The 26,720-nt window shown below is 56.9% G+C and overlaps 5 protein-coding genes across 5 annotated transcripts; 2 read left to right on the top strand and 3 right to left on the bottom strand.

The window, feature by feature from the left end:
- Window positions 1-334: 334 nt before the first annotated feature.
- Window positions 335-4,340, bottom strand: VOLCADRAFT_83913 (uncharacterized protein; the record flags this gene model as incomplete). Its single annotated transcript, XM_002957023.1, has 8 exons — window positions 3,781-4,340; window positions 3,498-3,550; window positions 3,212-3,303; window positions 2,470-2,586; window positions 1,837-1,955; window positions 1,171-1,265; window positions 1,038-1,098; window positions 335-519 (listed from the first exon to the last, which is right to left on the bottom strand). Exons 1-8 carry the CDS (start codon window positions 4,079-4,081, stop codon window positions 335-337), a joined length of 1,023 nt encoding a protein of 340 aa, XP_002957069.1. The 5' UTR covers window positions 4,082-4,340.
- A 228-nt stretch (window positions 4,341-4,568) lies between these two features.
- Window positions 4,569-5,826, bottom strand: atpcd1 (ATP synthase, subunit D, chloroplast precursor). Its single transcript, XM_002957024.1, has one exon. It carries the CDS (start codon window positions 5,743-5,745, stop codon window positions 5,086-5,088), a length of 660 nt encoding a protein of 219 aa, XP_002957070.1. The 5' UTR covers window positions 5,746-5,826; the 3' UTR covers window positions 4,569-5,085.
- Window positions 5,827-7,872: 2,046 nt separating this feature from the next.
- lhcaC (light-harvesting chlorophyll-a/b protein of photosystem I) lies at window positions 7,873-10,666 on the top strand. Its single transcript, XM_002956985.1, has 8 exons — window positions 7,873-7,924; window positions 8,094-8,180; window positions 8,294-8,371; window positions 8,720-9,022; window positions 9,110-9,197; window positions 9,340-9,428; window positions 9,506-9,623; window positions 9,786-10,666. The coding sequence occupies exons 1-8, from the start codon at window positions 7,898-7,900 to the stop codon at window positions 9,806-9,808; spliced, it is 813 nt and encodes a 270-aa protein (XP_002957031.1). The 5' UTR covers window positions 7,873-7,897; the 3' UTR covers window positions 9,809-10,666.
- Window positions 10,562-13,925, bottom strand: VOLCADRAFT_67775 (uncharacterized protein; the record flags this gene model as incomplete). The annotated part of the gene is made up of 7 exons (XM_002957025.1): window positions 10,562-10,825; window positions 11,135-11,230; window positions 11,406-11,524; window positions 11,588-11,671; window positions 12,072-12,207; window positions 13,099-13,320; window positions 13,659-13,925. The coding sequence occupies 7 exons, from the start codon at window positions 13,923-13,925 to the stop codon at window positions 10,562-10,564; spliced, it is 1,188 nt and encodes a 395-aa protein (XP_002957071.1).
- Window positions 13,926-16,744: 2,819 nt separating this feature from the next.
- Window positions 16,745-25,236, top strand: VOLCADRAFT_40352 (uncharacterized protein; the record flags this gene model as incomplete). Its single annotated transcript, XM_002956986.1, has 17 exons — window positions 16,745-16,839; window positions 17,143-17,318; window positions 17,665-17,876; window positions 18,268-18,408; window positions 18,715-18,876; window positions 19,408-19,470; window positions 19,844-19,913; window positions 20,170-20,279; window positions 20,485-20,618; window positions 21,785-21,970; window positions 22,245-22,363; window positions 22,741-22,872; window positions 23,285-23,373; window positions 23,618-23,683; window positions 24,033-24,200; window positions 24,628-24,808; window positions 25,133-25,236. Coding segments are annotated over 17 exons (2,208 nt in total), but the record flags the coding sequence as incomplete, so codon positions are not given.
- Between the last annotated feature and the right edge of the window lie 1,484 nt (window positions 25,237-26,720).

The following is a 26,720-nucleotide window of genomic DNA, read 5'->3' on the forward strand; positions in this document are numbered from 1 at the left end:
TCGTTATTATGAGTCGGACGACAGCCAACGCTCCATGCACATGCGGTGCGCCGGTTGGTCATGCACGGACGACGACGGCCCCTGCAATGCCCCCAGCAACTTCCGTCCCGTAACCTACACTCGCACTTGACCAGTTCCCTTGTCCTTGTCCAAGGGCGCAGGTCATCCGCCGGCTTCGTCCCTGGCAAAAGACACTCGTAACCACTATCCTGCCTAACCCTCGAAATCGCATCCACGGTATTCGCCCTCTCGCGCGCCTTCCAACGACGGTTATCCTTTGCACCGGGCGGCACCCACGTCTGCAGGCGGGCGGGTGGGTGCGGGAGGCGCTGCACTACAACCCATCGGCCGCGTCGCGCACTAGCGAGGTCAGCTCCCAGTCCCAGCCCTCCTCGCCGTCGCCTGCGCCCCCTGGCGGCGTAGGCGGTAGAAAGGACGGCGCAGGCCCGGAGCGCAGCGTTTCCCAGTCGATAACGGCGAAAAAGGGGTGTGCCTTGAGCTCGGAGATGTCCTCCGCGCCTGGCGATGGTGAGGGACAGGGAGGGCAGGAGGGGCTTCGGGTAAAAGGTACATCTCCTTGGAAACATTTTCACCGGTTGGGTTTCAATGATAGGCGATGATGACATTTTCCACGTCAAAGCACACAAAGCTCACAACGGCTAGATTTGTTTAGAAGTCGTCACCTATCTGCACGTGTTTACTTTGCACGTGTACGCATGGATGTGTGGCAATGTGTGCAGGTATGGTTTGGAGGAAGAAATCAACCCGCGTGCAACGATGGCGCCGCAGGGCTCCCTACCCCCAGCCAGATCTGCTAGCGCTCTGCTAACCACTCATGCAGCAGTAGGATTGGCAAGGAGCCGGCCAGTTAGCAGCTCCTGGCCAACCCTGCTGCGGCAGTCATCAGGTCGAGGGTAGAGATCGAGCGAAGAAATGGATCCCTCAATCCATTTCTTCCCTCAAAAAGGATTGGAGAATCCTTCCCAGTATCGTACTCATGCATCTGGTTGGTTTTGGCCCGGATTCGGTTTCGGTACAGCTCTCACCAATTCGTGCGGAAGGCTCCATCGCAAGCAGTCTGTCCGTGAGGTCGCGGGCCTCGGGCGGGTACACCACCACCGACGGCGCATCATCGTCATCGTCTCCGTCACCCGCCGCTGTCGCCGCCACCGCCGCCGTGGCGGGCTCCTCAGGGTAGCAGAAGTCCCGGTCGGTGATCTTCTGAAAGGTGAGGTACTCGCTGGCGGCCTTGAAGGGCGGCCGACCTGCGCGCGGCCAATTCACCCCATCCTCATCCTCATCCTTATCCTCACCGCCATCATCATCATCATCATCATCATCATCATCATCATCATCATCATCGTCGTCATAATTATCGTCATCATCATCATCCAGTTTGACGACGTTCACTTTCCACAGCGCCGAGTCCGGCAGAGTGCAGGATAAGCCCTGTGCGCTCTGGTTAAGTCGGTGACCCCAGTGCGGGTGAGGCTAGCAGGGGTCACCGTAGCGGGTAGGAGGACACCATCACATGTGGTGTGTGTTCCCGACGAGACGGGAGCACGGAGTAACGGACCCCCCGGGACCCGCGGGTACCGCAGTGCCGCGTGGCTATTCTACATGGCTTTGCGACGCCGGTGGAGGAGGCGTAGGTGGAGCAGACAAACAGATAGACAGACAGAAAGAGAGCGCAAAAGCAGGCGGCAGCAGGGGTAGCCCACATGGCGCTGCGCATACACACACCTGTCCCAGCACCTTCTCACAGGTCTGCTTTATGTCCTGCATATTATACCCCAACCATCATCCCAGCCAACCACAACCCAGTCGCGCACTTACCCACGATCATCTGGTATAGCAGGCAGCCCAGAGCCCAAAGGTCCGCAGGGTACGACAAGGGTTGGTTTAGGAGCACCTCGGGGGACACGTACTCCGCCGTGCCCACAAAAGAGGTGGCCCTGGCGCAGGTTGGGGGAAGGCTGACATGATCATGTGCCGAGTGGCCGTCAGGCTTGGGTGGGAATCAAGCTGGAGGTTGGGTCAGAGTCGGGCTTTCGAAGGCCCGCAGTGGCCTCGGCAACTTAGGCTGGTAGAGAGGGAAGTAAGACGAACCACTGACGATTGGAGCTGGGAAGGAGAGGGGTAAATGCAGGTTAAAGAACAAGGGTTCGACTGCCTATATAAGCGGGAGGGCAAGGGGAGGGACCATTCGCGAATGGTTCGGATTTCGGGACGAACGGCTTTTCAATATCTAAGGCGCATGGTTGGTTGGCCTCATCGAGTCCTTGAAGAACCCGGGAAAGCTTACGATAGTTAAGAGCCGCGGTGCCGGGGTCGGTGTTTGGGGTTGCTTGGGGTTGGTGGGGTTTCATGCCGCCGCCGTGTAGCCGTGTGGAGCGGTGTCATGCCAGGGGGATAAGCAACTGCAGGGGGCTAAGAAATGTCCGCTCCTGAGCCGCTTTGCATACATACCTATTTTTGCCGGGCGGTTTCTCCGCTTGAGGCAAGAAGGATGCACGTGCGCTGCCGAAGTCAATGAGCTTCAAATGGCCGTCCGCTGACAGCAGCAGGTTCTCGGGCTTAAGGTCCCTGCACCCGTTGTTGCAAGGCCGGGGTAACAGGTAACAAAAGGGGTTGGGGCGCTGCGGTCCAAGTACCAAAATGGAGCGATATGGAACGGGGCGACCAGCTAGAGGAAGAGGGGCCATGGGTGCACGAAGCTGTCAGACACACCGTGTGGGCATGGGCACGGCCGCCCTTGCGTGCCGCATGCTCGGCCTTTCCTCACACACACATTCACTCTCAGCCAGCCGGCCAGATGCAGCTAGCTCTCCAGCCAGCGACTCAATCTGTGATTCGATCATTCGCCCTGCCCGCCAGAACACCACCCGTCTTCTCCTCAGCGAGTCCACTACGTCCGGCGAGCCAGTCAGCCAAACTATCTCAGGCTGGCAGGTAGGGAGGCAGGCAGGCAGGCAGGCAGGCAGGTAGCAGGAACCTCAGCCGGGCTGCCGGCCACCATTCGGCCAGCCAGGGGCCCCACACGCACAACATGCCTGCCTGGCAGGGTGACCCGCTACATACCCGGGTCCTCAGGCCCCAGGTCCTAACCGCCCTTGGGCCCTTGGGCAGCCATCATCCAGCCAACCGGCCAACCAGCTAGCAGGCCAGACAGCCAATCAGTCAAGACAGGCAGACAGACAGACGCTCTCACCGGTGCACCACCTGGGCGCTACGCAAGTATTGTAGGATGAGCACCACCTCCGCTGCGTAGAATCGCACAGCGTCCAGGGGAAGGCCGCCACGCTGCGACACGGGGGACCGGATTATATGCAGTATTACAAAAACATCGGAGAACTGGGGTGCACGGAAGGGGGAAAAAGGGGAGGGGACATGCAGCAACACGTGCACATGCATCCGCAAGCCACACGCGTTGCAGGACACGTACCCTCCAAAGGGTGTGGGACATTCGTCTTTATAGCGAAAATCAGCATCCGTACCCTCTTTATCTGCTCGTACAGTTCGCCGCCAGCGCAGTACTCCATGCCCATGTCTGCCGAAGTGGAATTGAGCAGTTTACGGGCCCAGGGAACGCCGACCGCAGGGGCACCCAAGTAAGGCGCGTAGGCAGCAAGTGCGCAGAAATGTAATTTTGGGAGGGAAATCTGGATGGTTGTCGCTGTGTCAGCACCGTGTCAGTTGCAACCCAAACCCTACTCCGGGCGCTTGCCTGGTACAACCCCGTCTGCTTCCCCTCCTTACTGCAGGTTCTTTGATGCTTACATAGGTTGTTTGGGTCCTGGAAAGTGAAATGGAGCTTGGCAATGCCGGCATCATCCAGCTTGTCGAGAATAAAGCGCTCATTCTTGATGTATTCAACAACTTTATTGCGCATGATAAGATGTTTGTTCATCATTTTTATCGCATACTGCTTTCCCGTTTGCTTTTGTTGCGCCAAGAAAACTGTCGAGAAGCTGCCATCGCCGATACGACCAAGGATATGAAAATCGCGTATTGTGAGTGCCACTCGCGGCGCGCGATACCCCTCCTGATGCTCGCGATCCTCCAGCTGAGATTCTGCCATTTCAAACTTGCACTCGTCCAAGACGCACCGCTTTGGGCAAGGTTCTTCCGTTATATCAATGCCTGCATAATTTTTGTAACATGGCTAAGACTCTTTCCTGATCAAAGCACTATCTATATAAACAGTTTGCAAAGTTATGTGCCAGTAGTCCCTTTACACAATGATTCAAGTGTTGGTACAGTTATACCGTCATGGTATTGTATAGCAAGCATGATGATAATGCAGAATCATTGGGACCACAGGTGTATGTGGTACTCATCCACTTTCGATCAAGGGGTTGCTTCGATCAACACGCGAGGAGGTCCCCACAACTTCCGTACGGCGGTCTCTCACGCCTTGCGGCTGCTGCACTCATGATAATCAACCGCTGTTCCCAGACTGCAATCGGCTGGCCTGCTGTTCCGCGACCGTATTGGAAGCCCTAATCCCCTAGGCTTGGGTTTCCTACAATAGCTCTTACACCCCCCCGTTGGTGGATAGCAAAGTAAGGCACTCCATTTCAATTACAAGGCGAAATCTCCTTTCAGGAGGTAATCTGGTGTGTCAGGCTCGCAGACCCAAGGAGCTTTCTAACCCCAAAGCTGCCCCAGCACAAAATGTCCGCGGGAGCGCTTGCACATGGTAAAAGTGTATCACCAAGGCAAAAGTCCAACATGCATACCATCTTCAGGAGACAATTCACCCATGTGGCTTAAGCAAAATAGCAAAATTGCTATGCCCTCGAAGTCATAGACAAAGTAATCTGCTCTTCGAAGCTGCGCCGATACGGCGTGCCAAACCATAGCATCACACAGTTAGTCACGCACACCCATCCGCTGGAATCTACTCCAATCGTGTGTATGCTGCCTATGTTATATCTCCGGAACTACGCGTCTACATGCCAACCCCAGTCAGCCGCCCCGGCACTGCTGAGGTGCAGCGTATGCAAGTTCGCTGCACACAACGCTCATCACACCCCAATCTGCCCAAGCGACACTGCCCTACATTGCCATTGCACTCCAAGCTTACGCCAGCTTGGCGGTCATCTCCTTCGTGAGCTGGTCAGCGACGCGCTCAATCTGTCCGCGAATGGACAGGTCAATCTGGCTGCTTCCATACTCCACAACAAAGCCGGCAATCAGGCTGGAATCAATGACAGGCTTCAACTTGATGTTCTTGCTGCCGGTCAGCTCCTGCAGCTTCTTGGCGATCAGGAATTGCTGCTCCTGCTCCAGCTTCACGGCGGACCGCAGAGTAGCGACCTGGGTGTCAGTCATCTGGCAGTAGAGGTCCTCGAAGCATTCGCAGATCTCCGGCACCAGCGACAAACGGTCCTTCTCCACCAAGAGGTTGAGGAAGTTCACCGTGTATTGCTGAAAGCCAGCCTCCTTAGCGATCTTCGCCAGAACAGCGCGCTTCTTGTCAGCATCAACAATTGGATTCATGATGAGGTCGCTGAGCTTCTTGTTCTCCTTCATCAAGCTGGAAACAGCGTCCACATCGGCATGCACGGCCTCCAGCTTACCCTTCTCGTCGGCCAGCTCGACGAGAGCCTTAGCGTAGGACTCGCTGACCTCACTCTTGCGGGCCATCACAACAACAGCGCGGCGAGCACCCTTAGGCGCGGCGCGCGTGGCCGACGCCTTGAAGGCACGCTGGCCCACGACTGACTTGGCGGCAAGCATTGTCACTACGCAAGGCAACTCGGCGCTAAGTGCGCACGAGGTAGGATCAAGTGGCTAACTGTGCGCAAGCAAGTGCGAGGGATGAGCGTTGGCCAGCGCTTGCTAAGTCGCTCGAGATAAGGCTTGCAGGGCCCAACAAGTACGGCCTTTTGCTCTTGGAAAGGACCTTTCCACAGCTTTGTCCCCAACATTGTGTTTGTATTTGTATATTTGTATATACTGATTTGAGTTTGTAGTGATCTGACGGTATTCTTACACGTTATGACCGGGTGCGGTGTCCTGGCGGCATCGGTTGTTAGGCGTCGCTGGTCTTGGGCCAAGCGGCGTTCTCATTGTGTTGTTTTTTCTCCAATTGCATGTTGAGCGGCTTGACGCTTGGGTCTGGTCAGCGGTAAAGCCAGCTTTGTCGATTCCATCCCAGCGTTGTTTCCTGCTCGCAATACTGTCCTCATGGCCCGATGGCGAGGATAGTTAGCTCATACAAGGTATTGCGAGGGTAGACACTCCTCTGGACGATCATCCCTGAGGAGTGTCTACCCTCCTCTGGACGGTCGTCCCTGGGTGTCTACTATGTTTATATCGTTCCCTGCATGTTTAGTAGCACGCGGAAGTATGGCTTTGCTCCGTGCATACTTTAAAACACGTGTTAGGAAGGCTTTGCTCCATGTGTGCCTGCGCCGTCCCAATGATTATATCCAATCACACACTTTCATCACTGACCCAAGGGTGTGATGACCTATTTCTGCAAACATGAGGGACAAACCGACAAACCTGCATAACATTCCATGTTTTCCCCTTGTGAGGTGTCTGAGCACCGAAGCCGAATGCATGGAGCACCCAGTCGACGTTGCGTGAAGAAGTAATATCGTAGTATCGTGAGTACACACGCTCACAGAGCATATTCCATCCTGCACTCTGGAAGGTTCTAGGAAGTTAAAGCCCTAAACGCAATATAGGGTAAGAAACAGTGCTCCCGCCCATAAGCGTACTACATCAGGTTGATGTGTATCCCTGATCAGTTTCCTGGGCGGCGTCGCTGGTCGTCCAGCTGGGCGAAATTCATCAACATCGCCATATCCTTATAAGACATTCCTCCGCTCTCCACCAACTGAGCTAAGCAAGGAAGAAGCGTTCAGCGAGCGCGTCAGGTTCCCCCTTGTCGTGAGTTGCGTACAATTCGCGCAGCACGGAACAAACTTATGGATCAATACCCTCACCATTACTCGTACAAACGCTGTGTGTATGCGCTTTTGTTGGGCCGTCTGTTGCTGGAATCCAAGGATCACGATGTTAGGGGGGAGCAATGAGAGAGATGATGGCACGGCACGAACAGGAGCAACCTTCACTCCATCGAGGAAGAGTATGGACCTCACTGTACCCAGCCTTCGTACGATTATGGCTGAGGGATCCTCTAGCTGTGGTTTGTGTGTACGTTTTCTCCCGTAATCCTGGGAAGATAGGCACGACGCAAACAGGCGCGTCAAGCCTATACGCGCGGGGGAGGACGACAACGTCGTCAGTCGGCTTTACGGACGGGCCCTTCCTCTTGTGCGGAACTTGTAACTCATCCCAGGCTACCATCATGACATACCAGGAGACAAAACCCTTGCCTTGCCAAGTAACAAATTGTTTACGAAGATTGCAAAGCCCCATGGAATGGGTGCAAGGGGTCAATCATGGAGCAGCGGGAGAGAACCGCTACATATCTAACCTGTATTAGAGCGAAAGCAATCCTATACTGACTACATAAGTAGTGTGCCTGTCAGCATGAAAGTAAACATTATCTTCAAGTAGGGTGAAGAGATGTGCACTCCGTCGCCGTCTCTTTCCACGGATTCAGGTGAGGATATTAGCCTCTTCGCAAATCTCAAGGAATAATTAATTTAAGAATTTTTGTGCAAATACGAGCACGACTTCAACATTCAAGAATCTTAACTTTCTCTGTGATCATAATGCAGCTCATCGCATGATGATGCAAACACAAAGCCAACTCATCCATCCATGATATAGGCAGTTCAGCACAAATGCCCGAGGTACAACGACTACAACGACCAGTCAGCTCCAGGAGATCCCTCTCCGATCTCGAAATCGCCTACACTTACGTGCCGCAGTGGCCTGTCTCTGCACGTCGCAGTCGGCACCTCGAGTGAAAATGATGCTCCTCAACCGCTCTGCACAGGTGATGATGTGCTGTTTATGGCCTTTTTGCCTGACGCGATTGTCCCTGGCGAGCAACATATTCAACATGATTAATTGAAAGACCTGAAGTTTTCTATAGATGAAACGATACTAAATTACATTGCATAGTTGGTTGCTACTGACATGATACTCGTGTCCATGGCTTGCAGGCCGCTTTCAGCGGCAAGGCCGCCCGCCCGGCCCAGGCCAACCGGGCTCGCCTGGTGTGCCGCGCTGAGGAGAAGTCCATCGCAACGGTGAGGTGTTGCAGCAAATTACAAGACTTAAAACTTTTCCAGGGCGGTGATGGCTGGGGCCATGGTGTTCCTGAACTCTGATAGCGTTCCCTTCCCTGATCAATCTTATTTAGGTGGATCGCTCGAAGGACCAGCTGTACGTCGGCGCCTCGCAGTCGTCGCTGGCTTACCTGGATGGCACCCTGCCGGGCGTGAGTATCGCGTTGCTGTCCGGCTCACTGCTGTAATCTATGTGTTCTCGATTGCACAGCCTGTAAGGATATTTGCCTTACCAGCATTTGGTGCATGCTTTACGGTTGCAATGTTCTGATTGCTTGCGGTGTGTGCAAGATATTTGGTATCTTGAACCAACAGTTCAGATCTGAGCTGCAATCATGCGCAACATTGTGTTTTACAGCGAATATGTGTCCAAACATCGTTTGGGACCACCGTTCTGGTTCTTGCGTTAGGACGGGCACCTATGCATAAACCTGATCAGTGTTAGGCTTTCTGCCTGAATTTGTAAGGGATCTCGATTTTTTGGTCACGTGGGCGCACAGGACTTCGGCTTCGACCCGCTGGGCCTGCTGGACCCAGTCAACTCGGGCGGCTTCGTTGAGCCCAAGTGGCTGCAGTACTCTGAGGTCATTCACGGCCGCTGGGCTATGCTTGGCGCCGCTGGCTGCATCGCCCCGGAGATCCTGGGTGCCGCTGGTCTGATCCCGGAGAAGACCAACATTGTCTGGTACGAGAGTGGTGTCATCCCACCGGCTGGCTCGTACGATGGCTACTGGGCTGACCCATACACGATCTTCTTTATTGAGATTGTTGCTATGCAGTTCGCCGAGCTGCGTCGCCTGCAGGTGCGCAATTGTTTCGGTCCGAATTGAAGCCGTGGCTCAACCCGATTAGTGCCATTATGATTTGTTGTGTCTTCGTTGGGCATGCAGGACTTCCGCTACCCTGGCTCGATGGGCAAGCAATACTTCCTGGGTCTGGAGAAGATCTTCGCTGGCAGCGGCGATCCCGCTTACCCCGGTGCGTTACTGCATTTTGTTTACCGTCGTGGAGAATTATGTGCCTACTTATGTCTGGCGTAATGCCGGTGCATTTCTATGCCTCCGCTGCCCTGCGGTTGTTTTCTCAATTGCCTGCATTATGACATCCTTGATTAATGCAGGTGGCCCGTTCTTCAACCTGTTCAACCTGGGCAAGACTGAGGCTGCCATGAAGGAGCTGAAGCTGAAGGAGATCAAGAACGGCCGCCTGGTAAGTGTTCTTCGTAGTGAATATGCGTTGTTTGCACCGCTGCTGCCTTTTACTCATGTTCTACACAATGCTTGCAGGCCATGCTTGCCATGCTGGGCTACGGTGCCCAGGCCACCCTGACCCGGGAGGGTCCCTTCCAGAACCTGCTGGACCACCTGGCTGACCCCGTCAACAACAACATCCTGACTAACTTCGGTAAGCGAGGATGTGGAGCCGCTTTTACGAAAGGGTAGTACGCTCTTGGTTGCACTAGGTCCTGTCAGCTGGGTGTTCGATGTCTAAGGGCATTCCTTGTGTTGCCTTGCCATTGAAAAACGTGGGGTAAACAATTGTTCGCTTCCTCTTCCTGCTCTGCAGGCAAGGCATTTGGTCCTCAGTAATTGATGTCGAGCGAGCTGTGCCGGAGACCGTCGCTTCGGCTGGTTAAACTTGCGTCGATGGCCGCCACGATTAGGAACCGGGCGGTCTGATCGGATGTATTGCGGTAGCTTAGAATTAGGCTGGAGTTTTTGAATGAGAACACCTGATTCAAAGATATCGTAGTTCAGATGGTTTGCCTGACATTGCGGATTTTTGGATGGTTGACCACTTGGCCGTAGGGTGTTCCGTGGGGCATGGCGCGGAACGTTTTGCATCGGTTTGTAACAATATCGACATGACCATGCAATTCTTGCAGCGGATGGGCTGTCTTATTTTCGGGGTTCCTGCTGTAAAAGCAATGCGTTGCGTTGCGTCTTATGGCCGGCAGATCTTGAAAATGATATCAGTACTGCGGTGTTTGGCTGTGTTCGCCAAATTGTTTGGCTACACTGAGGTGTAGCTTTCTTATTGCTGCTATAACTTCAACGAGATGTAAGAGAAGACTATCTCATTATTTCCAGTCACCTTCCCTTCGTGTGTCAATATAACATGCGCCTAACCATGCGTAACGAAGCGTCTAGTCCTAAAACCTTAAAACCTTAAGAGTCCTAAAAACTAAACTTACTTTAAGCCGTCCTCGAAATCGTACACCTCATAATCTGAACAACCAGTCAACACGAAAACATGCATTAGTTCTATTCTATAATAATAAACCAATGTAACGACACCCGATTACCACAGCCCACATTGTCCGACAAACCACCAAACCCGATTTAATCCACTCTGGGAAACGTCAGCGGCTTGAGTGCATCCAACCGGGCCTCTTGTGGGCAGTAGGGGCACTTGAAGGGCCTCGCACGCGCCTTGGCCAGTTTGCTCGCCGACTGCTCGCATAGCACATGGCCGCACGGCAGCAGCATGGGCGGGTTGTCGGGAGTGGACATGTCGCGCGAGACGGGACAGGCAAAGATGGACCGGAACACAAACTCCGAGCCCAACTCGATCTCCACCGGCAGCTGATCCACTGTACGCAAATCCTGGGAGGCAGCCGAGGAAAAGCGGGCGCGACAGGGGACAGGGAAAAGCACCGTGGAACCAGGTAACACTCGGAATTGAGCATGCGGGGATGTGGGAAGCGCGGATCCAACAAGTGACCCCAGTGTACGCCACGGAGGATACGCCAGAGGAACATAGCGAACCATGAACACATCCGATTCACAAGAAAGCACACATAACGTTAAGCATTCAGATCTACTACGCACTACGCTACTACGCACACCAACACCAACTGTGCATTAGCGCAGTGCTTACACACCCTCAGGGCCTGGTCCGTGATCCCCGCTCACCTGCGAGTTGCGTTCCATGACAGCCGCCATCTTGAGCAACGCCGGTAGCGCCACCGAACCAGCCGCCACCACCGTGGTCAGCGGGCTCTCCGATGCCTAAGCGGTTGACAGTTAATGGTTAAAATCAAAGGATCTGAAATTTGCAGGTACTTGTGCTTACTTCGTTGCTTCGGGGTTCTAACAGCTTCTTGAAGTGCCCACCTGCATTGCCAGCTACACGACCCTTGCTATCGTATATCCTCTTGCTTCTCAGTCCTGCTTCCCCACCCACCTGCCCCATGAGGCTGCACGCTTGCTTTGCGAACTCCCGCGCCGCTGCGTCCCAACAAGAGGGCGACATCAGGTCCGCATAAGGGTGCGACGCTGCTGCTGCCGCCGGCCCCGCCGCTGCTCCGTCAGCCGCCTGCTGCTGCTGCTGTAGCCTTTTCTCGCGATCCGCGAAAAGCAGGCAACCCATGAGCCGTTGGATGTCCTGTAAGTGCCGCGACGCATGGGGCCCGAAGTGGCGCTTGGCGTAGGCCAGGGCTGCGGTGCGGCCTGCGTGGTTGGGCCCGGCCGACAGTGAGAGGACGGCGAGGAGTTGGGCAGGCGGCCCAGCTCATCATGTGCGCATCCCCGCACCCCGCGCGCATGATGGCAGTGTCCTTGGCTAAGGATACACATCTTGCCACCGGCCGCCAGCCGGCCGGGACGCCCCGGTCCCCACGTGCATGTTTACCCTTCGGGCTCAAAGCTGACACACCAACTACATGCAGCACAAGGTCTCCATACTGCTCTCCTGTGTACTCTTCGCCGTAGAGAGCTACTTATGCTTCTCCCTGTCCCTACGGTGGTGACATAGTTGTCCCTACTACTCCACAATGCTCTGTTCCGGTGCCCGCTCTCTTGCCATGTAATGTCACTCGCACTTAAAGCGATCGCACCCTGTGTGACCCACCCTGAGACTGCAGCACTTGCACGAACTTGAGACGATGGAGACGGAACTCGAAGGCTGAGGGGCCGCCATCCGGACTCAGATGGGAGCGGTGCTCCACTGCCCATTGCAACGCGGGATCCAGGTTGTGCACCCGGATCTGGGCAGGATGGGGTATGACCATGGACAGACGGACGGACAGGAGGATGGGAAAGGTAGAGGGGCCGGGATGGTTCAGGAGGTAAGGACAACACGAGCTTGAACGAACAAGACGCAGATGAGAATCAACGGCCCGAACTCCTAGAGTTCTTCTTTGCCAAGGCATTTAAATGGAAGGTGCAGGCGTGCAACAGACTTTCTAGCCGAGCTCCGCCTTCCGCCCTCACCACCTGGGCCCACATTCGCGGCTGCTTTGTGTGCGGGCCCGGTTGTCGTTTCTTATGCCCCACCAACCCCAGTGACCCCTCGTGACCCCTCATGAGGAAGTAAACGGCTGACTGTTAACTCGTCAAGGGGGTCAGGCGAACCACTGACGATTGAAGCAGATTCTCCAAAGATAGACAGAGGTGGTCCAGGAGAAGATAAATACTGCAGGAGTATTTTACTGACCAATGGTGACTTAAGCAGTAAGTCACAGTGGTCATAGCTTTGGGGGTCTGACTTTGGGGGTGGGATTCACTAATCCCCGCAGCGGGATACGACCAGTCGCGCTGCCCGTGTAACCCAAACGCTGTATTATGGGCCCGAGGAAAACGCCCAAGAGCTTTTGAAGGCGTGCTCATGCGTGCAAGCAGCCTTCCTGACTCCTTAAGAGGACGGACCTGGGCTGCAGATCTTCGTGGCCAACGGCGTAGCTGGAAGAGCAGCGCACAGCAGCTAAATGGCTGTGATCCCACGCAACACCGCAAGCGGGGGAGTCTGACCCGGCGGCGTGTCATGCTGTGCTGCACTTGTTACGCGCGCCCACATTCTGCTGCTTTTTGACATATGCCCCCTGTTCCACACATCCCACCGCAGCTCTCGATATTCACAGGCCCTGGTCCGTCCGCACCTGTTCCAGCACGGTGTGCATGGCGGCGTACGGTGCTCGCAGCTCCTCCGCGTCCATCAGCCCTGCCTCCGAGGCCAGCGTGTCCCCAAGCTCAAAGCGCCCCTCCCGATAGAAGTGCTCCGCCACGACACGGGCCAGGAGCCCGGGGTCATCCTTGAGAGCTGGACATGGCCGCAGCGCCCGGCAGATGTCCGCATCCATGTCCAAGGCTCGCTCTAAGGCCTGGGGAGCAACGTGTACCCCGATGGGCGGGAACGCTGAACGGGCGGATTGCTGTAGATGGGCTAACCGCGAGAGGTATCGGGGAAGGGTTTGATTGCGCTATAATAGTATAATTATTGGGGAGTCCACATGGGCTTGGAGGGGCGGGCAATCGCAGCACCCAACCATAGTATCCCGTTCATTTTTCAACGGACTCGCAGCGACGTGAGGTGCCGGAAAGCTGTAAATCTTTAACCTTCGCTGATGTACCCCATCAACCAAAACCATTATCTAAAAACTTATGCACTGCCACCTGATGTGAACCCTAAATGTCAATACTATAAATCACCTTTCCCCACCTTTCCCAGCTTGGCAACAGACGTATGGAGGTCTTTGGTGGAAGAGTTCATCTCCTTAAAAAGACCCGCCTCCTCTATGCCCTTGTGTAAACTCGTTATGGTGGCCTCCGGGTCCGAGCCCTCAGCAAAATTCTCTAGTTCTTTCTGGGCGGCCGTCACCATGCCTATTATCTTGTCCAAAACCGCATCGCTCTTGGAGGCACATAGCTTCTGGCGCTTTATACACTTGTTCGCCTCGTCTAGAGCGGCTTGCAGGTTGGTGTTCATTCGTATTCAGAATTCAACATAAAAACTTGGATATACCATCTCTGCATACTTGGTTATTTCACCGGTAATTTGTCGCGTGTACGGCGCGACTTCAACTGTCGTTGCGCTCAAGGTATAGTAGCCGCCTGCAGTATGCAGTAAGAAATTGCCAGGATAATGCGTCAAATCTAGTCTTTAGACAGTTTTAAAACAAGCCTCCCCTACGATGGGGTACAAAGAAATGCTAGATAAGGTTTACTCTGTTGTAGGCCAGGCTGCTGTGTTTGGTGCTGTTGTATATGCTCTGACGTGGCTGCTGGAATGGTATGCAAGGCAACAGAACAAGAAGCGTTTGATGCCTGCCCAAACGGCCTCACCAGCAGATTCCGCAGCACCATCTGCTGCGGGATCTGGACAGAAAGTCGTTCAGCAAGAGGCCCAGCCTATACTGGATGAGGTATGCGAGCTTCCCCAGCTGCAGTTGGCGTTGAAGTAGACAAGAGCTAGGGGTGAGGTTTTTCGGCGGCCTTCCCACGGTTGGGGCCAATCTTTGCGCCAAATTCCCTAACGGGATATGCGATCAAACACCATCTGCATAAGGGACTTTAAATTTGCACGTTTTTTTTGCCTCGTTGGCCGCGTGCTGGTTATGAGTCAGCCGTAAAGGAGCACCAGATGTAGCGTTGTCGTCCCACGGCAGCGGCAGCAAATGCAGCGCAAACCGACTGCACCGTGCGGAAGTGGTGCCTGGGGGATGGTTGTTCGGCTAGTCGAGGATCAGGAAGGGTGGATACCCATCCAGGCGCCTGCGCCGCAGAAAGCCGTCCGTGGGCGACCACAGCCTAAGCCCGGCCGCCTGGCACACGCCCCTTACATTGCATACGGTCTTCTTACCCCAGCCGAGGTCACATGCCTTTTCCCAAAGAGGGGGACCCATATTATCACGTTGCTTCCGAGGCCCGCCCCCGCTGCTCAACTACATACCTTCGTAACCGTCCTCTCCAGTACCCTGTCGGTCGGTCACCTTCCAACAGTTCCCACTCAGCCGCGGTACCGCCCTTCTCCCCGCCGCACATCTCGCGTCGTTATGGCTCTAACTCTCCTGCAGAACGCCAACCGGGTCGAGGTGGAGGCCCTGCTAGCCCGCGCACAGGCCCAGTGCAGCAAGACGGGTGAGGGCAAGATGACGTTGGAGCACATGGTGCTAGCGCTGGCGGAGAACCCGCGGTAGGAAACGGATGGGTGGTGGTGAGGGTGTTTGTGGCGCAGGAATAACAAGCCACGTCACGTTCCACTGGGTCAGCTATGGTGCCGGGGAGATGTAGGCGCCCGTGAAGACCGTCCGGAAATGTCCAGAACAGATTTGCACGTGTGTGTGCATGTGTGTGTGAGGGGGCCCCGGGGATCTGGAAATCCAATTCTGTGGTGTTCAATTCCGGTAACTCATGTCGCTAACTCCTCCGCTTAGGGGTACCTGGGCGGGTGGTGCGGTGATTCAAGCGGCTGAGCCTAACGCGGTGGTGCTGATAGTGACGCGCGGGATAGAGGCAGCTATCTCTTCCAGCCTGGGCGGGTGCTGGGACCCTGCCTAGGAACGTCAATCCAGATGGGGGCGGCGGCCTAGGGTTCCGGGTATCGCATGGGCTGGTGCTGGGAGCGGGGGGCCGACATGTATGTTCGGACATAGCAGGTTCTGCTTTAGTTGGGCTGTCGGACGAAGTTAAATGCGCAGGAGAAGAGCGACCTGCTAACGGGCGCCTGCAAGGTGCTTGTGGCACGTGGGGGGGGGGGGAAAGGAGGTTGCTGGCGCCATGCGATTTGGGTCCGTTCATATACCCGGGCCAGCTTTATGGCGCTTGGGTTGGGAAGAACTACCGGCTTTATCAAGCTTCTTGGCTGCGAGACAGCAGGAGGAAGAGGTCAGGCTTGCCGCCCCGTTGGTTTGCGTGCAAACCGGGGGTTGGTAACATAAACTTTCGACCACCTTACCATCCCGTGCGCATGGGACCAGCTGCTCATATTCTCCGTGCACCATACATCTCATCCCTCATCCCTCATGCATCCGTTACGCGGTCCTCCAACTTCGCATCGCATGTTCATCTCCCGTCCCCTAATACAATTCCCAAGGTTTCCCCCCCTTTACTCGCCCCCAAATTCCCTGCTGCTCTCTGCCATTCTCCTCTTCAATCCCCCGTGCTGCGCTGTATTGTGCAGGTTTGGTGAGATCCTGTCGTGTGCGGAGGGTCTCTCCGAGGATGACCTGCGCAAGGCCATCAAGAAGTCCCGGGTCATGTACAACCACTCGGAAGCCAGCCTGGTGAGGGCGGGGTTGAAGAGGGCGGACGCTTGGAAAGGAAGGGCGAGGGGTGGAGGATGGGAACGAAGGGGAAGGGAAACTTGAAAGTGACGGAAGTGAAACAAGAAACTGCGGAAAGAAAACTCAGAAAATACCGCTCCATATATATAAATACGACTCCAGGGGTGTACTGGAGAGGATTGGGGAGGGAAGGAAAAGAGCGGAGCAGGGACGTGGCAAGAGGAGATATGAGAGAAGGGTAGTGCGGGACTCCTCGTGACTGGGTTGTGGTGGTGGTTGTGGGTTTGATATGCGGGAGAACGGAGAGCCGCTGACTGGGGCTGTGGCAGAGCGGTGTAACGGAACAGTAGCTGTGGACTATCTGGAGTACGACCCAGAGTACGACCCAAATGCGGATGTTGCGGTTGCGGGTAAGCAGGGTGGACTTGCTCTCTCCATTTCCCTCCGGTTATCTTTGTCGATCAACCCCAGCCCATCTTGGTGCAACCCCAATCTGCAGGAAATCACAGAGGCGCCTCCCACTGCCCTGTCCCGCTACGGTCGCGACCTCACCGCTTTAGCTCGCAAGGGCAAACTGGACCCCCTCATTGGCCGAACGGATGAGCTGCGCAGGTGTGTGTGTGTGCGTGTGTGTGTGTGTGCGTGTGTGTGTGTGTGTGTGTGAGTGAGAGGGGGGGGAAGGGCCAGTTCATGGATGGATGGATGGATGGATAGTTGGATGGACGTGATTTTGTGCGAGGGGGGTACGAGAAACTGGGTTACAAGGGGATGGAGGGAGGGATGGGTGCATGCATGCATGGGCGTGAGAGGCCGTGTTGGGAATCCCGCACGCAATGGGACAATGTATGCGCCTTTCAACCCCATTCAGACCCCACACGTCGATTCCCCACACCGTGTTCCTCTTTCCTGGCACATGGACAGGTTATTCAACGTGCTCAGCAGGCGCACCAAGAACAACCCTGTGGTCCTGGGCGAGAGCGGGGTGGGCAAGACGGCGCTGGTGGAGGGGCTGGCGCAGCGCATTGCCGCCGGGGACTGCCCGCCCGAGCTCAAGGGGGCAGCCATCATTGCTTTGGACATGGGCATGCTCATGGCTGGTGGGTGGGTTGAGAAAGGGAGGGTTCTGGGGTGCTGTTTGACTCGGGAACTGGGCTAGGGTGGGATGGGGTGGGCTGGTGGCTGGGTGGGTGATGCGGGATGGGCTGGTGGACCGGTTGAACCGGGCTGAGAAGCAGTGAAGTGGGCAAGGAAGTAATCTTCTACAGCCTTTAGGGGGCGGATCTTATTATGCTGGTTCGTGTGGCGGCAGCAGTCGAATCTTACCAGATGTCCTGATCTATCCTTGTTTTGATGATTTAATAAGTAATAAGTAATATTTGGGTTATTGAACCCCTTTCGGATTCCTGGCGGTCCACGGCCCTATTACCGCCCTCGTCCCCGCAGGCGCCACTTTCCCGGGCGAGTTCGAGCAGCGCATGAGCGCAGTGCTCAAGGAGCTGACGGAGCTGCCCCGCCAGGCCCAACAACAACAACAACAGCAGCAGCAGCAGGGACAGGGCCAGAAGGGGCCCGCTGCGCCTGCTGAGCCGGCCCCCACCAGCTGCATCCTTTTTATTGACGATATCCACAACGTCACTGGGCCCAATGCACAGCAGGTAAGGGCAAAGGGGCAGGGGTTAGAAAGGCAGGGGAAAGCATGTCAGCAGGGTGAGGGGCCCCACACCAGGGTGGTGATCCTGAGGCAGGCGGGCCAGGAGACGGAGCTTCCCACCAGATGAAGGAAATGCGGCGAGATGGCAAAGAGGGAGGTCAGGGGCGGTAGGATGTGCTCTCCTTGCGCGTGTATGCAGTGGCGGCTGATCGCGCAGAGGGGATGATTGGGCGGCACAGATATGGTGTAAGGTTGCTGGCACGAAGGTTGCTTCCCATCCAACAGTGTTATGGTGCTGGTGGGTGACGGTGGTGGTGGTGGTTAGGGTTGGGCGGTGGTGGTTACAGTCGTGTTGCTGAGCCGTGGGTGGACTGCCTGTCGGGTTCGGTGTACAGGGTGGCGGAGTCAACGACGCGTCCATGCTGCTGAAGCCGCTGCTGGCCCGCGGTGAGCTGCGCTGCATCGGTGCCACCACACCTGACAAGTACCGCCGCTTTATCGAGAAGGATCCGGCACTGGAGCGCCGCTTCCAGACGGTAAGGAGAGGGGCTCTTGCGGAGAGGTAAAGAGAGAAAGGAGGAAGGCAGGGGGCAGGAAAAGAGAGGGAGGGAGGCGGGGAGGTGGGGAGGGAGGGAGGGGTAGGTGGGCCTTAAGGAGGGCACTCTGCGAGATGGGCGGGGCGGGCGGGTGGACATCATGCCGACCTGCTTCTTTGTCCGGCAATCGCTTCCTGCCCCTTCCTGGAGTGCGGTTAGCTCGTGTCCCGTCCCGCCCTTGTCAGGATTTCAGCAATTCCTCGCCTCTTGTCGCCCTAAACCCCCGCGGCCACTGCCATCCCGCAGTTGCCCCTGTCCCAGCCGTCTGTGGCCGAGGCCATCTCCATTCTCCGCGGCCTGAGGGGCCGCTACGAGCGGCACCATGGTTTGCGCATCACCGATGCGGCACTGGTGGCGGCAGTGGAGCTGTCCAGCCGCTACACGGCTGACCGCTACCTGCCGGATAAGGTAAAAATCAAACTGCCTGAAGTGTGCTGAATGGGGACGGAACAGATAAAGCCGGAGAGAATATGTGCGTGTGTTTGTGTGAAAATTTTGGCAATAAATGGCAACGGAAGACAGCACGATCGGGCTAGGTGGGGACTTGGGCTTTAGGGTCACAAGTCGTTTCCGGCTAACACTGAGGATTCTGTTTCGTATCCAAGCAGACGTCTGATGAGTTCTTCATTCAGCTTGAGGCATGATGGTGCAAGAAAGTTAAGTTGGTTGCCGAAACAGAGCCTCCGACATGCCAATGTACAGTGGCAGGGCAATACACCTTTGCTTAATAATAATGATTACGCCAACAACCAGCTCACAAGAAGCGCAAAAGCCTGAAGCCACAATTGTAATTTGAAGGTGCCGTGGGAGCAAAAGCGCAGCAGGCTTTTACAGATGGGTGCAGCGGAGGGCTTTGCGAGTGCGTCCATTCCCGATCCGAGTATCTTTTAGCCGTTCGGCTCGTAACGGGGTATTGTGACCCGTGGGTCATTGTTTCAGGCCATTGACCTCATCGACGAGGCGGCTGCCCGTGTCAAGCTGGACCTGGACCAGCGCCCGGCGGTAAGGGGAGGAGAGGAGGGGTGGGTGGTGATGTGCCTGGAGTGTGAGGGAGCGCGGCAAGTGCACCAATGCTCTTAGCTTACAACATTTAGCACCACCATCCTTTCTCACTGGACGCATCATTACCAAGTACGTGGCTATCTCTTCACTCGCAATCTGTCTCAACCGTCAGCCCACTTTTCATCCCGTCTTTATAAGAATGCGACGGCAGAGGGGTGCAGATTTTCAAACCTGCACAGCCACTTCGAATTGTTTCTGAATTAGTTCCGGCAAATCCCCGCTTTTGCGCCCTTCATGTTCCCTATGTGCCCCACACCCGCGCATCTCCACTCTCCCTCCTCGTCGTTCTCCTCCCTCCCCCACCACCAACCAGATGCTAGACCGCATCATTCGCCGCATCAGCCAACTGGAGGTGGAGCGGAAACTGCTCAAGAGGTCCGCAGGTGAGTGGTGTGACCCAACGGAAGGGGCAGGAAAAGGGGGGGAGGATATGAGGGAGAGGGTGGGTCTGAGAGCTCGTGATGGACAGGCTTTATTTAATTTCTGGACGGACGGAGTTTAAGTGGTTTCTCGCCACGCTTCCCCCGTTGCCGGTGATCATTTGCCGCCGGCCGTTGCCTACCTGCCAAATGCGGGTCTGTTTACTGTTTTCTCCCTCTCCTGCTCTTCCTGCCGCTGCCGCTGCTTCTGCTGGCGCAGGTGTGGACCGGCGCGATGCGTTGCGGCTGACTGAGCTAGAGGCGGAGTTGAGCGCCCTGAGGAGCCAGAGGGATGACGTCACGGCGCGTGTGGATAAGCAGCAGAGCGAGGTGGGTGGGTGGGTAGGGGGCAGGGAACGCCCACGCCGGATGGCGGACGCCCCCTCCTTCCCTGTCACGCATGTACACTCAACGCATATACGCATATCGCATACCCCACATACTAGCGGTAGCGCTGATCCCCCCCCTTACTATACCACACTCGCACCCTTCTAAGCACCAGTCCACACACCGACCCGCATGCGCGTGTGTCCAGGCGCGTGAGCTCCAGGCCCTGACTTCAGAGCTGGAGTCGCTCCACGAGGAGTTGGAGGCGGAGGAGAGCGGCCGCAGCGAGGCGGCACTGGCGGAGGGCGCCAACCGCCCCAAGAGCGACGCGGAGAGGATCAGGTGGGACGGGGGCTGGGATTTTATTTTGATGATCTGTGCCGCAGGCAGGAGCTGGCGAGGTTGGCACTTGAATAATTTAGACGCGCGTTTGTATTTTTAATATTAATGTCCTTAGTGGCGGAGCAGTATAGCTGTCTGGCTTGCAAGACGGCCAGTTATTTTTTTCCCTCATCCCTATAACTTTTGGTTATGCGCCTAATAAACTTACTGTGTAAGTGGGGGATGTTGGGGGGGGGGAAGGGAGACCGGGCCCAGACGGAGCTTGGAGGCTGTTGCGGGGTCGACAGACGTCGGGATGGGGGGTTCTGCCGGGGGCTGCGTGTGAATGTGTTTGTGTGGACGCGTGGGTAAAATCCTGTGTGCGTGTGTGGAGGGAAAGCCTCTCGGGGCAGCAAACGCTGTCGGATGTGCTCGCCAAGCAGCCTCATGAATAATCCTGTTGTGTGGCTGCTGGTCGTCGTACTATGCCGTACGTCAGGGCGGATCGGGAGCAGACCAAGCGGCGGGAGCAGCTGCTGGCCAAGCTGCATGCGGCGCAGGTTGGTTGGGAAGGCGAAGGAGACGTGGGCCCATCGCTTCACATCTTCTGCGTCACAATTCTCAAAGCTTGCCGGAACAACAGTATCTCGCCAACAGTTTGCCCACCCAACCCAACCCAACCCAACCCATGCTAAGTTGCCCATACCGCCGGCTCGGCTCGATATCGACTTGTGTTATCCGTTCCCTGACCAGGACCTGCTCCACTCCCGGGCACTCACCCTCCGCACAGCCCTCTCGGACTCTGCTCTGTTCAACCCCAGATGTCGGTAGTTCCCCTTCCCCCCTGTCACATTCCTCCCCCCCCCCCCGTATAATAGTGTAGCCATCCGTCGTTTGATATCCTCCTCCACAACCAGGACCAGGACGGACCACGACGACCGCCATCGTCCTCAGCATTACAACCCCGTCATCTCCTTCCCACACTAACAGGAGCACGTTTACCACAGCACAACCATGACGCAGCCCTCCCCACCGCCACCGCCATCCCCGCCATTGCAACCCTCCTCCTCCTCCTCCTCATTGCCCAGCTAGGACGCTGTCAGTGGTTGCCTTGGCTCTGCACACATCGCCGCCTCTTCCCCGCCTCCTCCCCGCACCCGCCCGACCCCGTAGGAGGCAGCTCGCAGGCGACGTGCAGCTTCGGAGGCGAGCTCCAAGGGCGGCAGCTCTGCCATATGCCCCGGGGGCGAGGTGACCGAGGCGGACATCGCCTCCGTTATTTCCTCCTGGACCGGTATCCCGCTCACCAAGCTGGTGGCGTCGGAGAGGGACTCCCTGCTGCGCCTGGGTAACGAACTGCACAGGCGAGTGGCGTGGGGGTGGAGGAGGGGGAGAAGGAAGAGGGGTTGGGCAGGGCTTTGCATGCAACTGGTGAAGTGCCGCGGCCCTCACCTCGCGCCCTGGTTGACAGCCGCCCTGCGCCCTTCATACCTCTAGGATGGATTACCTGTCAACTTCCCCTCGTTCTCATTTCCTCCCTGTCTGTCTGTCTGTCTGCCTGGCTGGCTGGCTGGCTGGTGTGTGTGTGTGTGTGTGTGTGTGTGTGTGTGTGCCTGTGCCTGTGCCTGTTTCCCCCCCCCCCCCCAGGCGCATTATCGGTCAGGAGGAGGCGGTGAGTGCGGTGGCGGAGGCTATTCACCGCAGCCGCGCCGGACTGAAGGACCCCAATGGCCCCATCGCGTCCTTCCTGTTCCTGGGCCCGACAGGTGGGGGCTGCGGGGCTGCAGGGCTCGCCCCCGAACCTCCTCCGCTCTAGGACTCCTCCCTCCTCAACTGCTCCTGCGCCGCTCGCGTACGCACCCCGTCTCTGGACGCGATACCCACACATATGCCCGGCAGCTGGTGGCCCTTTCCTTCACCCACGTCTCGTCTTGCTATCCTACTCACCACGTCACCTATCCATCTCTATTCCCCCCCTTTACAAGCGCCCAACACAACGCACCCACACACCCTACGTGTGCGCGTGTGCATGCATTTGTGTGGCTCGGCGCAGATACAGCATTTTTAAGAAGCACCGTGCCAAACACCATGTCAAACCTTTCAACCTCCTCGCCTTCCCCGCCTCCGCCGCTCTACTTTCCAGGTGTTGGCAAGACCGAGTTGGCCAAGGCCCTGGCGTGTCACCTGTTCAACGGGGAGGACGCCATGGTGCGACTGGACATGTCGGAGTACATGGAGAAACACGCTGTGTCCAAGCTCATTGGGGCGCCACCGGGTGGGTGCGGGGAGGGGGAGGGGGAGGGGGAGGGGGAGGGGGAGGGCATTCGCCAACCAAGTACAGCCTACGATCACAGTCGACTGCAAAGCATATAGCACCTGCGCACATGGGCGAGGAGGCAATGTTCCCGGAGAGTTTTCCGGGGGTTTTCAGGATATGTTAAGTATCTGTTTTGGTAGATGGGTGCCATGGAGACGGCGGTAGGGTTGGGGGGGCTGTAGGGTGCGACCTTGCGGTGGCGCGCAGTGCGGGCTGCGGGCATGCAGCTGCAGGCTTGGGGTTGAGGGCTACCTAGTAATCATTGTTCCTGCGCGGTGCTAGCTGTTCGGTGTGGTACCACCAGCAAGACATGACATCACGCTGCTGAGGCTGAGGCTGAGGCTGTTTTGTTTCCAACATGTTGTGGCAGGCTACGTGGGCTTCGACGAGGGCGGCCAGTTGACGGAGGCGGTACGGCGGCGGCCGTACACTGTCGTGCTGTTCGATGAGGTTGAGAAGGTGCGTACATCTCCACGGTCCGGCCAGTTGTGCAAAATAATCATCTGATGGCGCCCTGCGGATGCCTTGCACATCAGCCCGCTCATACCTTTCCATTTGGCCACCGGGGAGGGTCGAGGTTTCGCTACCGCCTACACGGCCCAGAAGGACCCTCTGCGAGTCCCTATCCATTCCCCATATCCTCACCCACACCCAGACCCAGACCCAGACCTACGCCCGCGTTTCCTCTTCCCTCCCTTCCCAGGCCCATGTGGATGTGTTCAATCTGCTGCTGCAGCTGCTGGACGATGGCCGACTGTCGGATTCGCAGGTAGGGAGGACATGTAGCGCTGTGTGTGTCTGTGTGTGTAGATGTGTGTGTAGATGTCCGTGCCCATCCCATGTCCCGCAGGCAGGGCCGTTCCTACCCACCTACCTACCTGCCTACCTGTCTAAGTCGCCCTCACTCACCGAGCTACTCTGCCCGTCAGGCGTGCGTGGGCCGCTTGTGGTTGGAGGTTGTATCCGGTTTTCGTTACGACTTCCCCTCCTTACCCGTCCCCATTTTAGACCCGCCGGGTGAGGGGCACACCGCCCGACACATCCCCGTCCCAGATAATCCGTTGTTTCCTCCTGCATGCATTTGAGTTTCCTCCCCCCAACACACACAAAAAATACAGGGACGCACGGTGTCGTTCAAGCACACCATCATCATCATGACCTCCAATCTGGGCTCGGGGGAGATCTACCGGGCAACTGCGGGCAAGAGCAGGGAGGCAGTGGCGGCGGCTGCGGCAGGAGGGGGTGTGGCGGCAGACCCGCAGATCCGGGATCTGGTGATGGACCAGGTCAGGGGGAGAGAGCGACCCGCGGGTCAGGAGAATGGGAATGTGGGTTGCCGCAGTTGTTTGCAGTAGTAGGCAAGGAAAAACCGGGTCCGGGCACCTGCCTAAGGAGAACCTGATAAGAGATAGCTAAGTGATTTATTGGGTTATTTACTGCGCCATGGTACTGAGCCGCGCTAAGAGAAGGGAAGGGAAGAGGTGCAGGTAGGCTAGGGGATATTGTCGACAAAGACAAAGGCCAGCTTGGCGTGTGGTGCGTGTGGTGCGGGTTAATGCCGGGCCTCCTCCGCTCTCTTTCTCTCTTGCCCACCCCTATCATCCGCACGAGCACCCACGTCCGGTGGCCCCTCCGACCAATCCATCCCCCTCTCCCCCCGCTCTAACCCGTCACCACCGTTACCGCCACCGTTATCACCACTACCGCCAACAGGTCCGCCGCCACTTTCCTCCTGAGTTTCTGAACCGTGTGGACGAGTTCATCATTTTCGAGCCGCTGACGGCCCGGCAGATACGCGACGTGGTGGGGCTGCGGCTGCGGGGCCTGGTGTCGCGTCTGGCCGAGAAGAAGATCCGACTGGTGCTGGCGGACTCGGCCATGGACTACCTCGCATGTGTGTATATGTGGAGGAGAGGGCGAGGGAGAGGAGGGGGGAAACTGCATGGGTGCATGCGAGTTTGCGTGGTGTGTATCGGTATTAAGAATTGGAGCCTGTTTGGGAGTTGCGATTATGCGCGTGTTGTGTGTGTGTATGCATGTGTGCGTGCGATAGCTAAGCAAGTCAAGCACATGGCTATGCACTGCAGTTTTTGCTTCTACGATACTGATTCCGCTGCCGTTGATATCTCGTTTTCATATTCTTGCTTGCAATTTCTGTCAAGAAATGGCAACAGCGGAAATTCCGGGCCCCAAACCCCCAAACCCCTAAACCCCGCAGCCAAGGGCTTCGACCCCATCTTTGGCGCCCGGCCGGTGAAGAGGGCCATTCAGAGGGAGCTGGAGACACCCCTGGCTCAGGCGCTGTTAAGAGGGGACTTCGAGGTACGGGGGCAGGGTACGGGGAAGGGGGGAGATGCGGTGTGAGGGGTTCAGACTACGGAGTCTTGTGTAGACCAAATGGATGGGTGGATGCGGGGGTTGTGACGAAAGGGTGAACAGTGAAGGCGTGGGAAAGGGGTCCATATTGGTGAGCCGGGTTGGGGAAAGCCTGGCATTTGCCTTGTTCGATGGGCTTGGCGATCAGTTAGCGATCTCCCTTAGAGACTACATGCGACTACGAGAAATGGTGGCGGTGACGGTGACGTTGGTGCTGCTCGCGTCCCCCTTCCTCTGCCCGGCGCTTATCCATCTATGTGTGCGTTGTGGTTGTTCGGTTGTGCAGTTGTACAGTGTTGCCCATCCAATGTCCAGATGTCCCATGCGGGGTTTGCCCCTTTACCGTGGCTGAGAGGCCGGCGGCTCCGCTGCCGTTTGACCCGCGTTTCTCAACTTACCTCTCACCACCACTCTGTAAGCAACTGACATAACTGACTGCCGCAACCGACTGCCAACGAGCTGCAGGAGGACGACAGTATCTTCGTGGCGTTGCCCGAGGAGCGAGGGCACCTAACCTTCATGCGAATGCGTCCCGGGGAGGAGGTGCCACCCACAGCCGACATCCCAGCCAAGGATGCATCAACAACCGGCTCCGAAATCACCCATGACCAGCAGCAGCAGCAGCAGCAGCAGGGGCAACACCGGGATGGGGCAGCAAATGGTCTCCCCACAGCATCCTCTACAGACAGCACCGCCGTGGCTACTGCGAACGGCAACGGCGTGGCAAGCGGCAAGGAAGGAGGTGGGAAGGGGCCCGGCGACGGCAGCAAGGGCGGCGCGCTGCCGCTGCTGCCTCCTCGCAAGGCCAAGTTTGACCCCACCCGGGCGCTCAGCGACAAGCATGCGCGTGGGGATGACATTAGCCGGGACGGTCTGGAGGCTAACCGGGATGATTTCTCCCTGCCAACCAGCGCCAACTGAGATATGACGGGGGGTTGGGGGTCTTCGGGACTGCAAGGAACCTGAGCGTCGAGAGTACCTCCCGCTGGACGGCCCTACGAGTCGCTGTCCGGGCGGGGAGATGGGAGCGCGAGACATGGGTTTTAGACGTAAAGAAGCGTGACGGTGGGCTGCCGGACATTGACCTTTCGTAGAGAGGGAGATAACTTAGGAGGGACGTGGAGTGAGGGCTTCCCGCAGGGGGCCATGGAATGCAGGGCCAGCGCAGCTCTTGGTGCGGCGGTATACGTAGTGGTGGATTGTTCCGGGCTACTGTTGTGGCTTGGGGGAAGGTTCGTATGTTCCCATCCTTTTTTTAATGACATGCGGCTCGGAATCCCACGTGTTAGTAGGATTACTTACCAGACCTCGTTTTGGAGGTAACGGTGGTGGCTGTAATGAGCACAGCATAGGTGCCCTCGACCGACGTATGGCCTGACGGTGCCCGCTTCCTGGGATGGCTTTGCAAGATTCGCGTCCCCGCCGCGGAT

The sequence above is a fragment of the Volvox carteri genome (assembly GCF_000143455.1).
Source record: "Volvox carteri f. nagariensis unplaced genomic scaffold VOLCAscaffold_68, whole genome shotgun sequence".
Taxonomy (NCBI): domain Eukaryota; kingdom Viridiplantae; phylum Chlorophyta; class Chlorophyceae; order Chlamydomonadales; family Volvocaceae; genus Volvox; species Volvox carteri.

Coding starts and splice junctions, on each gene's coding strand:
- atpcd1 (XM_002957024.1), bottom strand. CDS start 5,745: ATGCTTGCCGCCAAGTCAGTCGTGGGCCAGCGTGCCTTCAAGGCGTCG.
- lhcaC (XM_002956985.1), top strand. CDS start 7,898: ATGATGCTCCTCAACCGCTCTGCACAG. Junction 8,372..8,719: donor TGGATGGCACCCTGCCGGGC/GTGAGTATCGCG, acceptor GTGGGCGCACAG/GACTTCGGCTTCGACCCGCT. Junction 9,429..9,505: donor AGATCAAGAACGGCCGCCTG/GTAAGTGTTCTT, acceptor CAATGCTTGCAG/GCCATGCTTGCCATGCTGGG.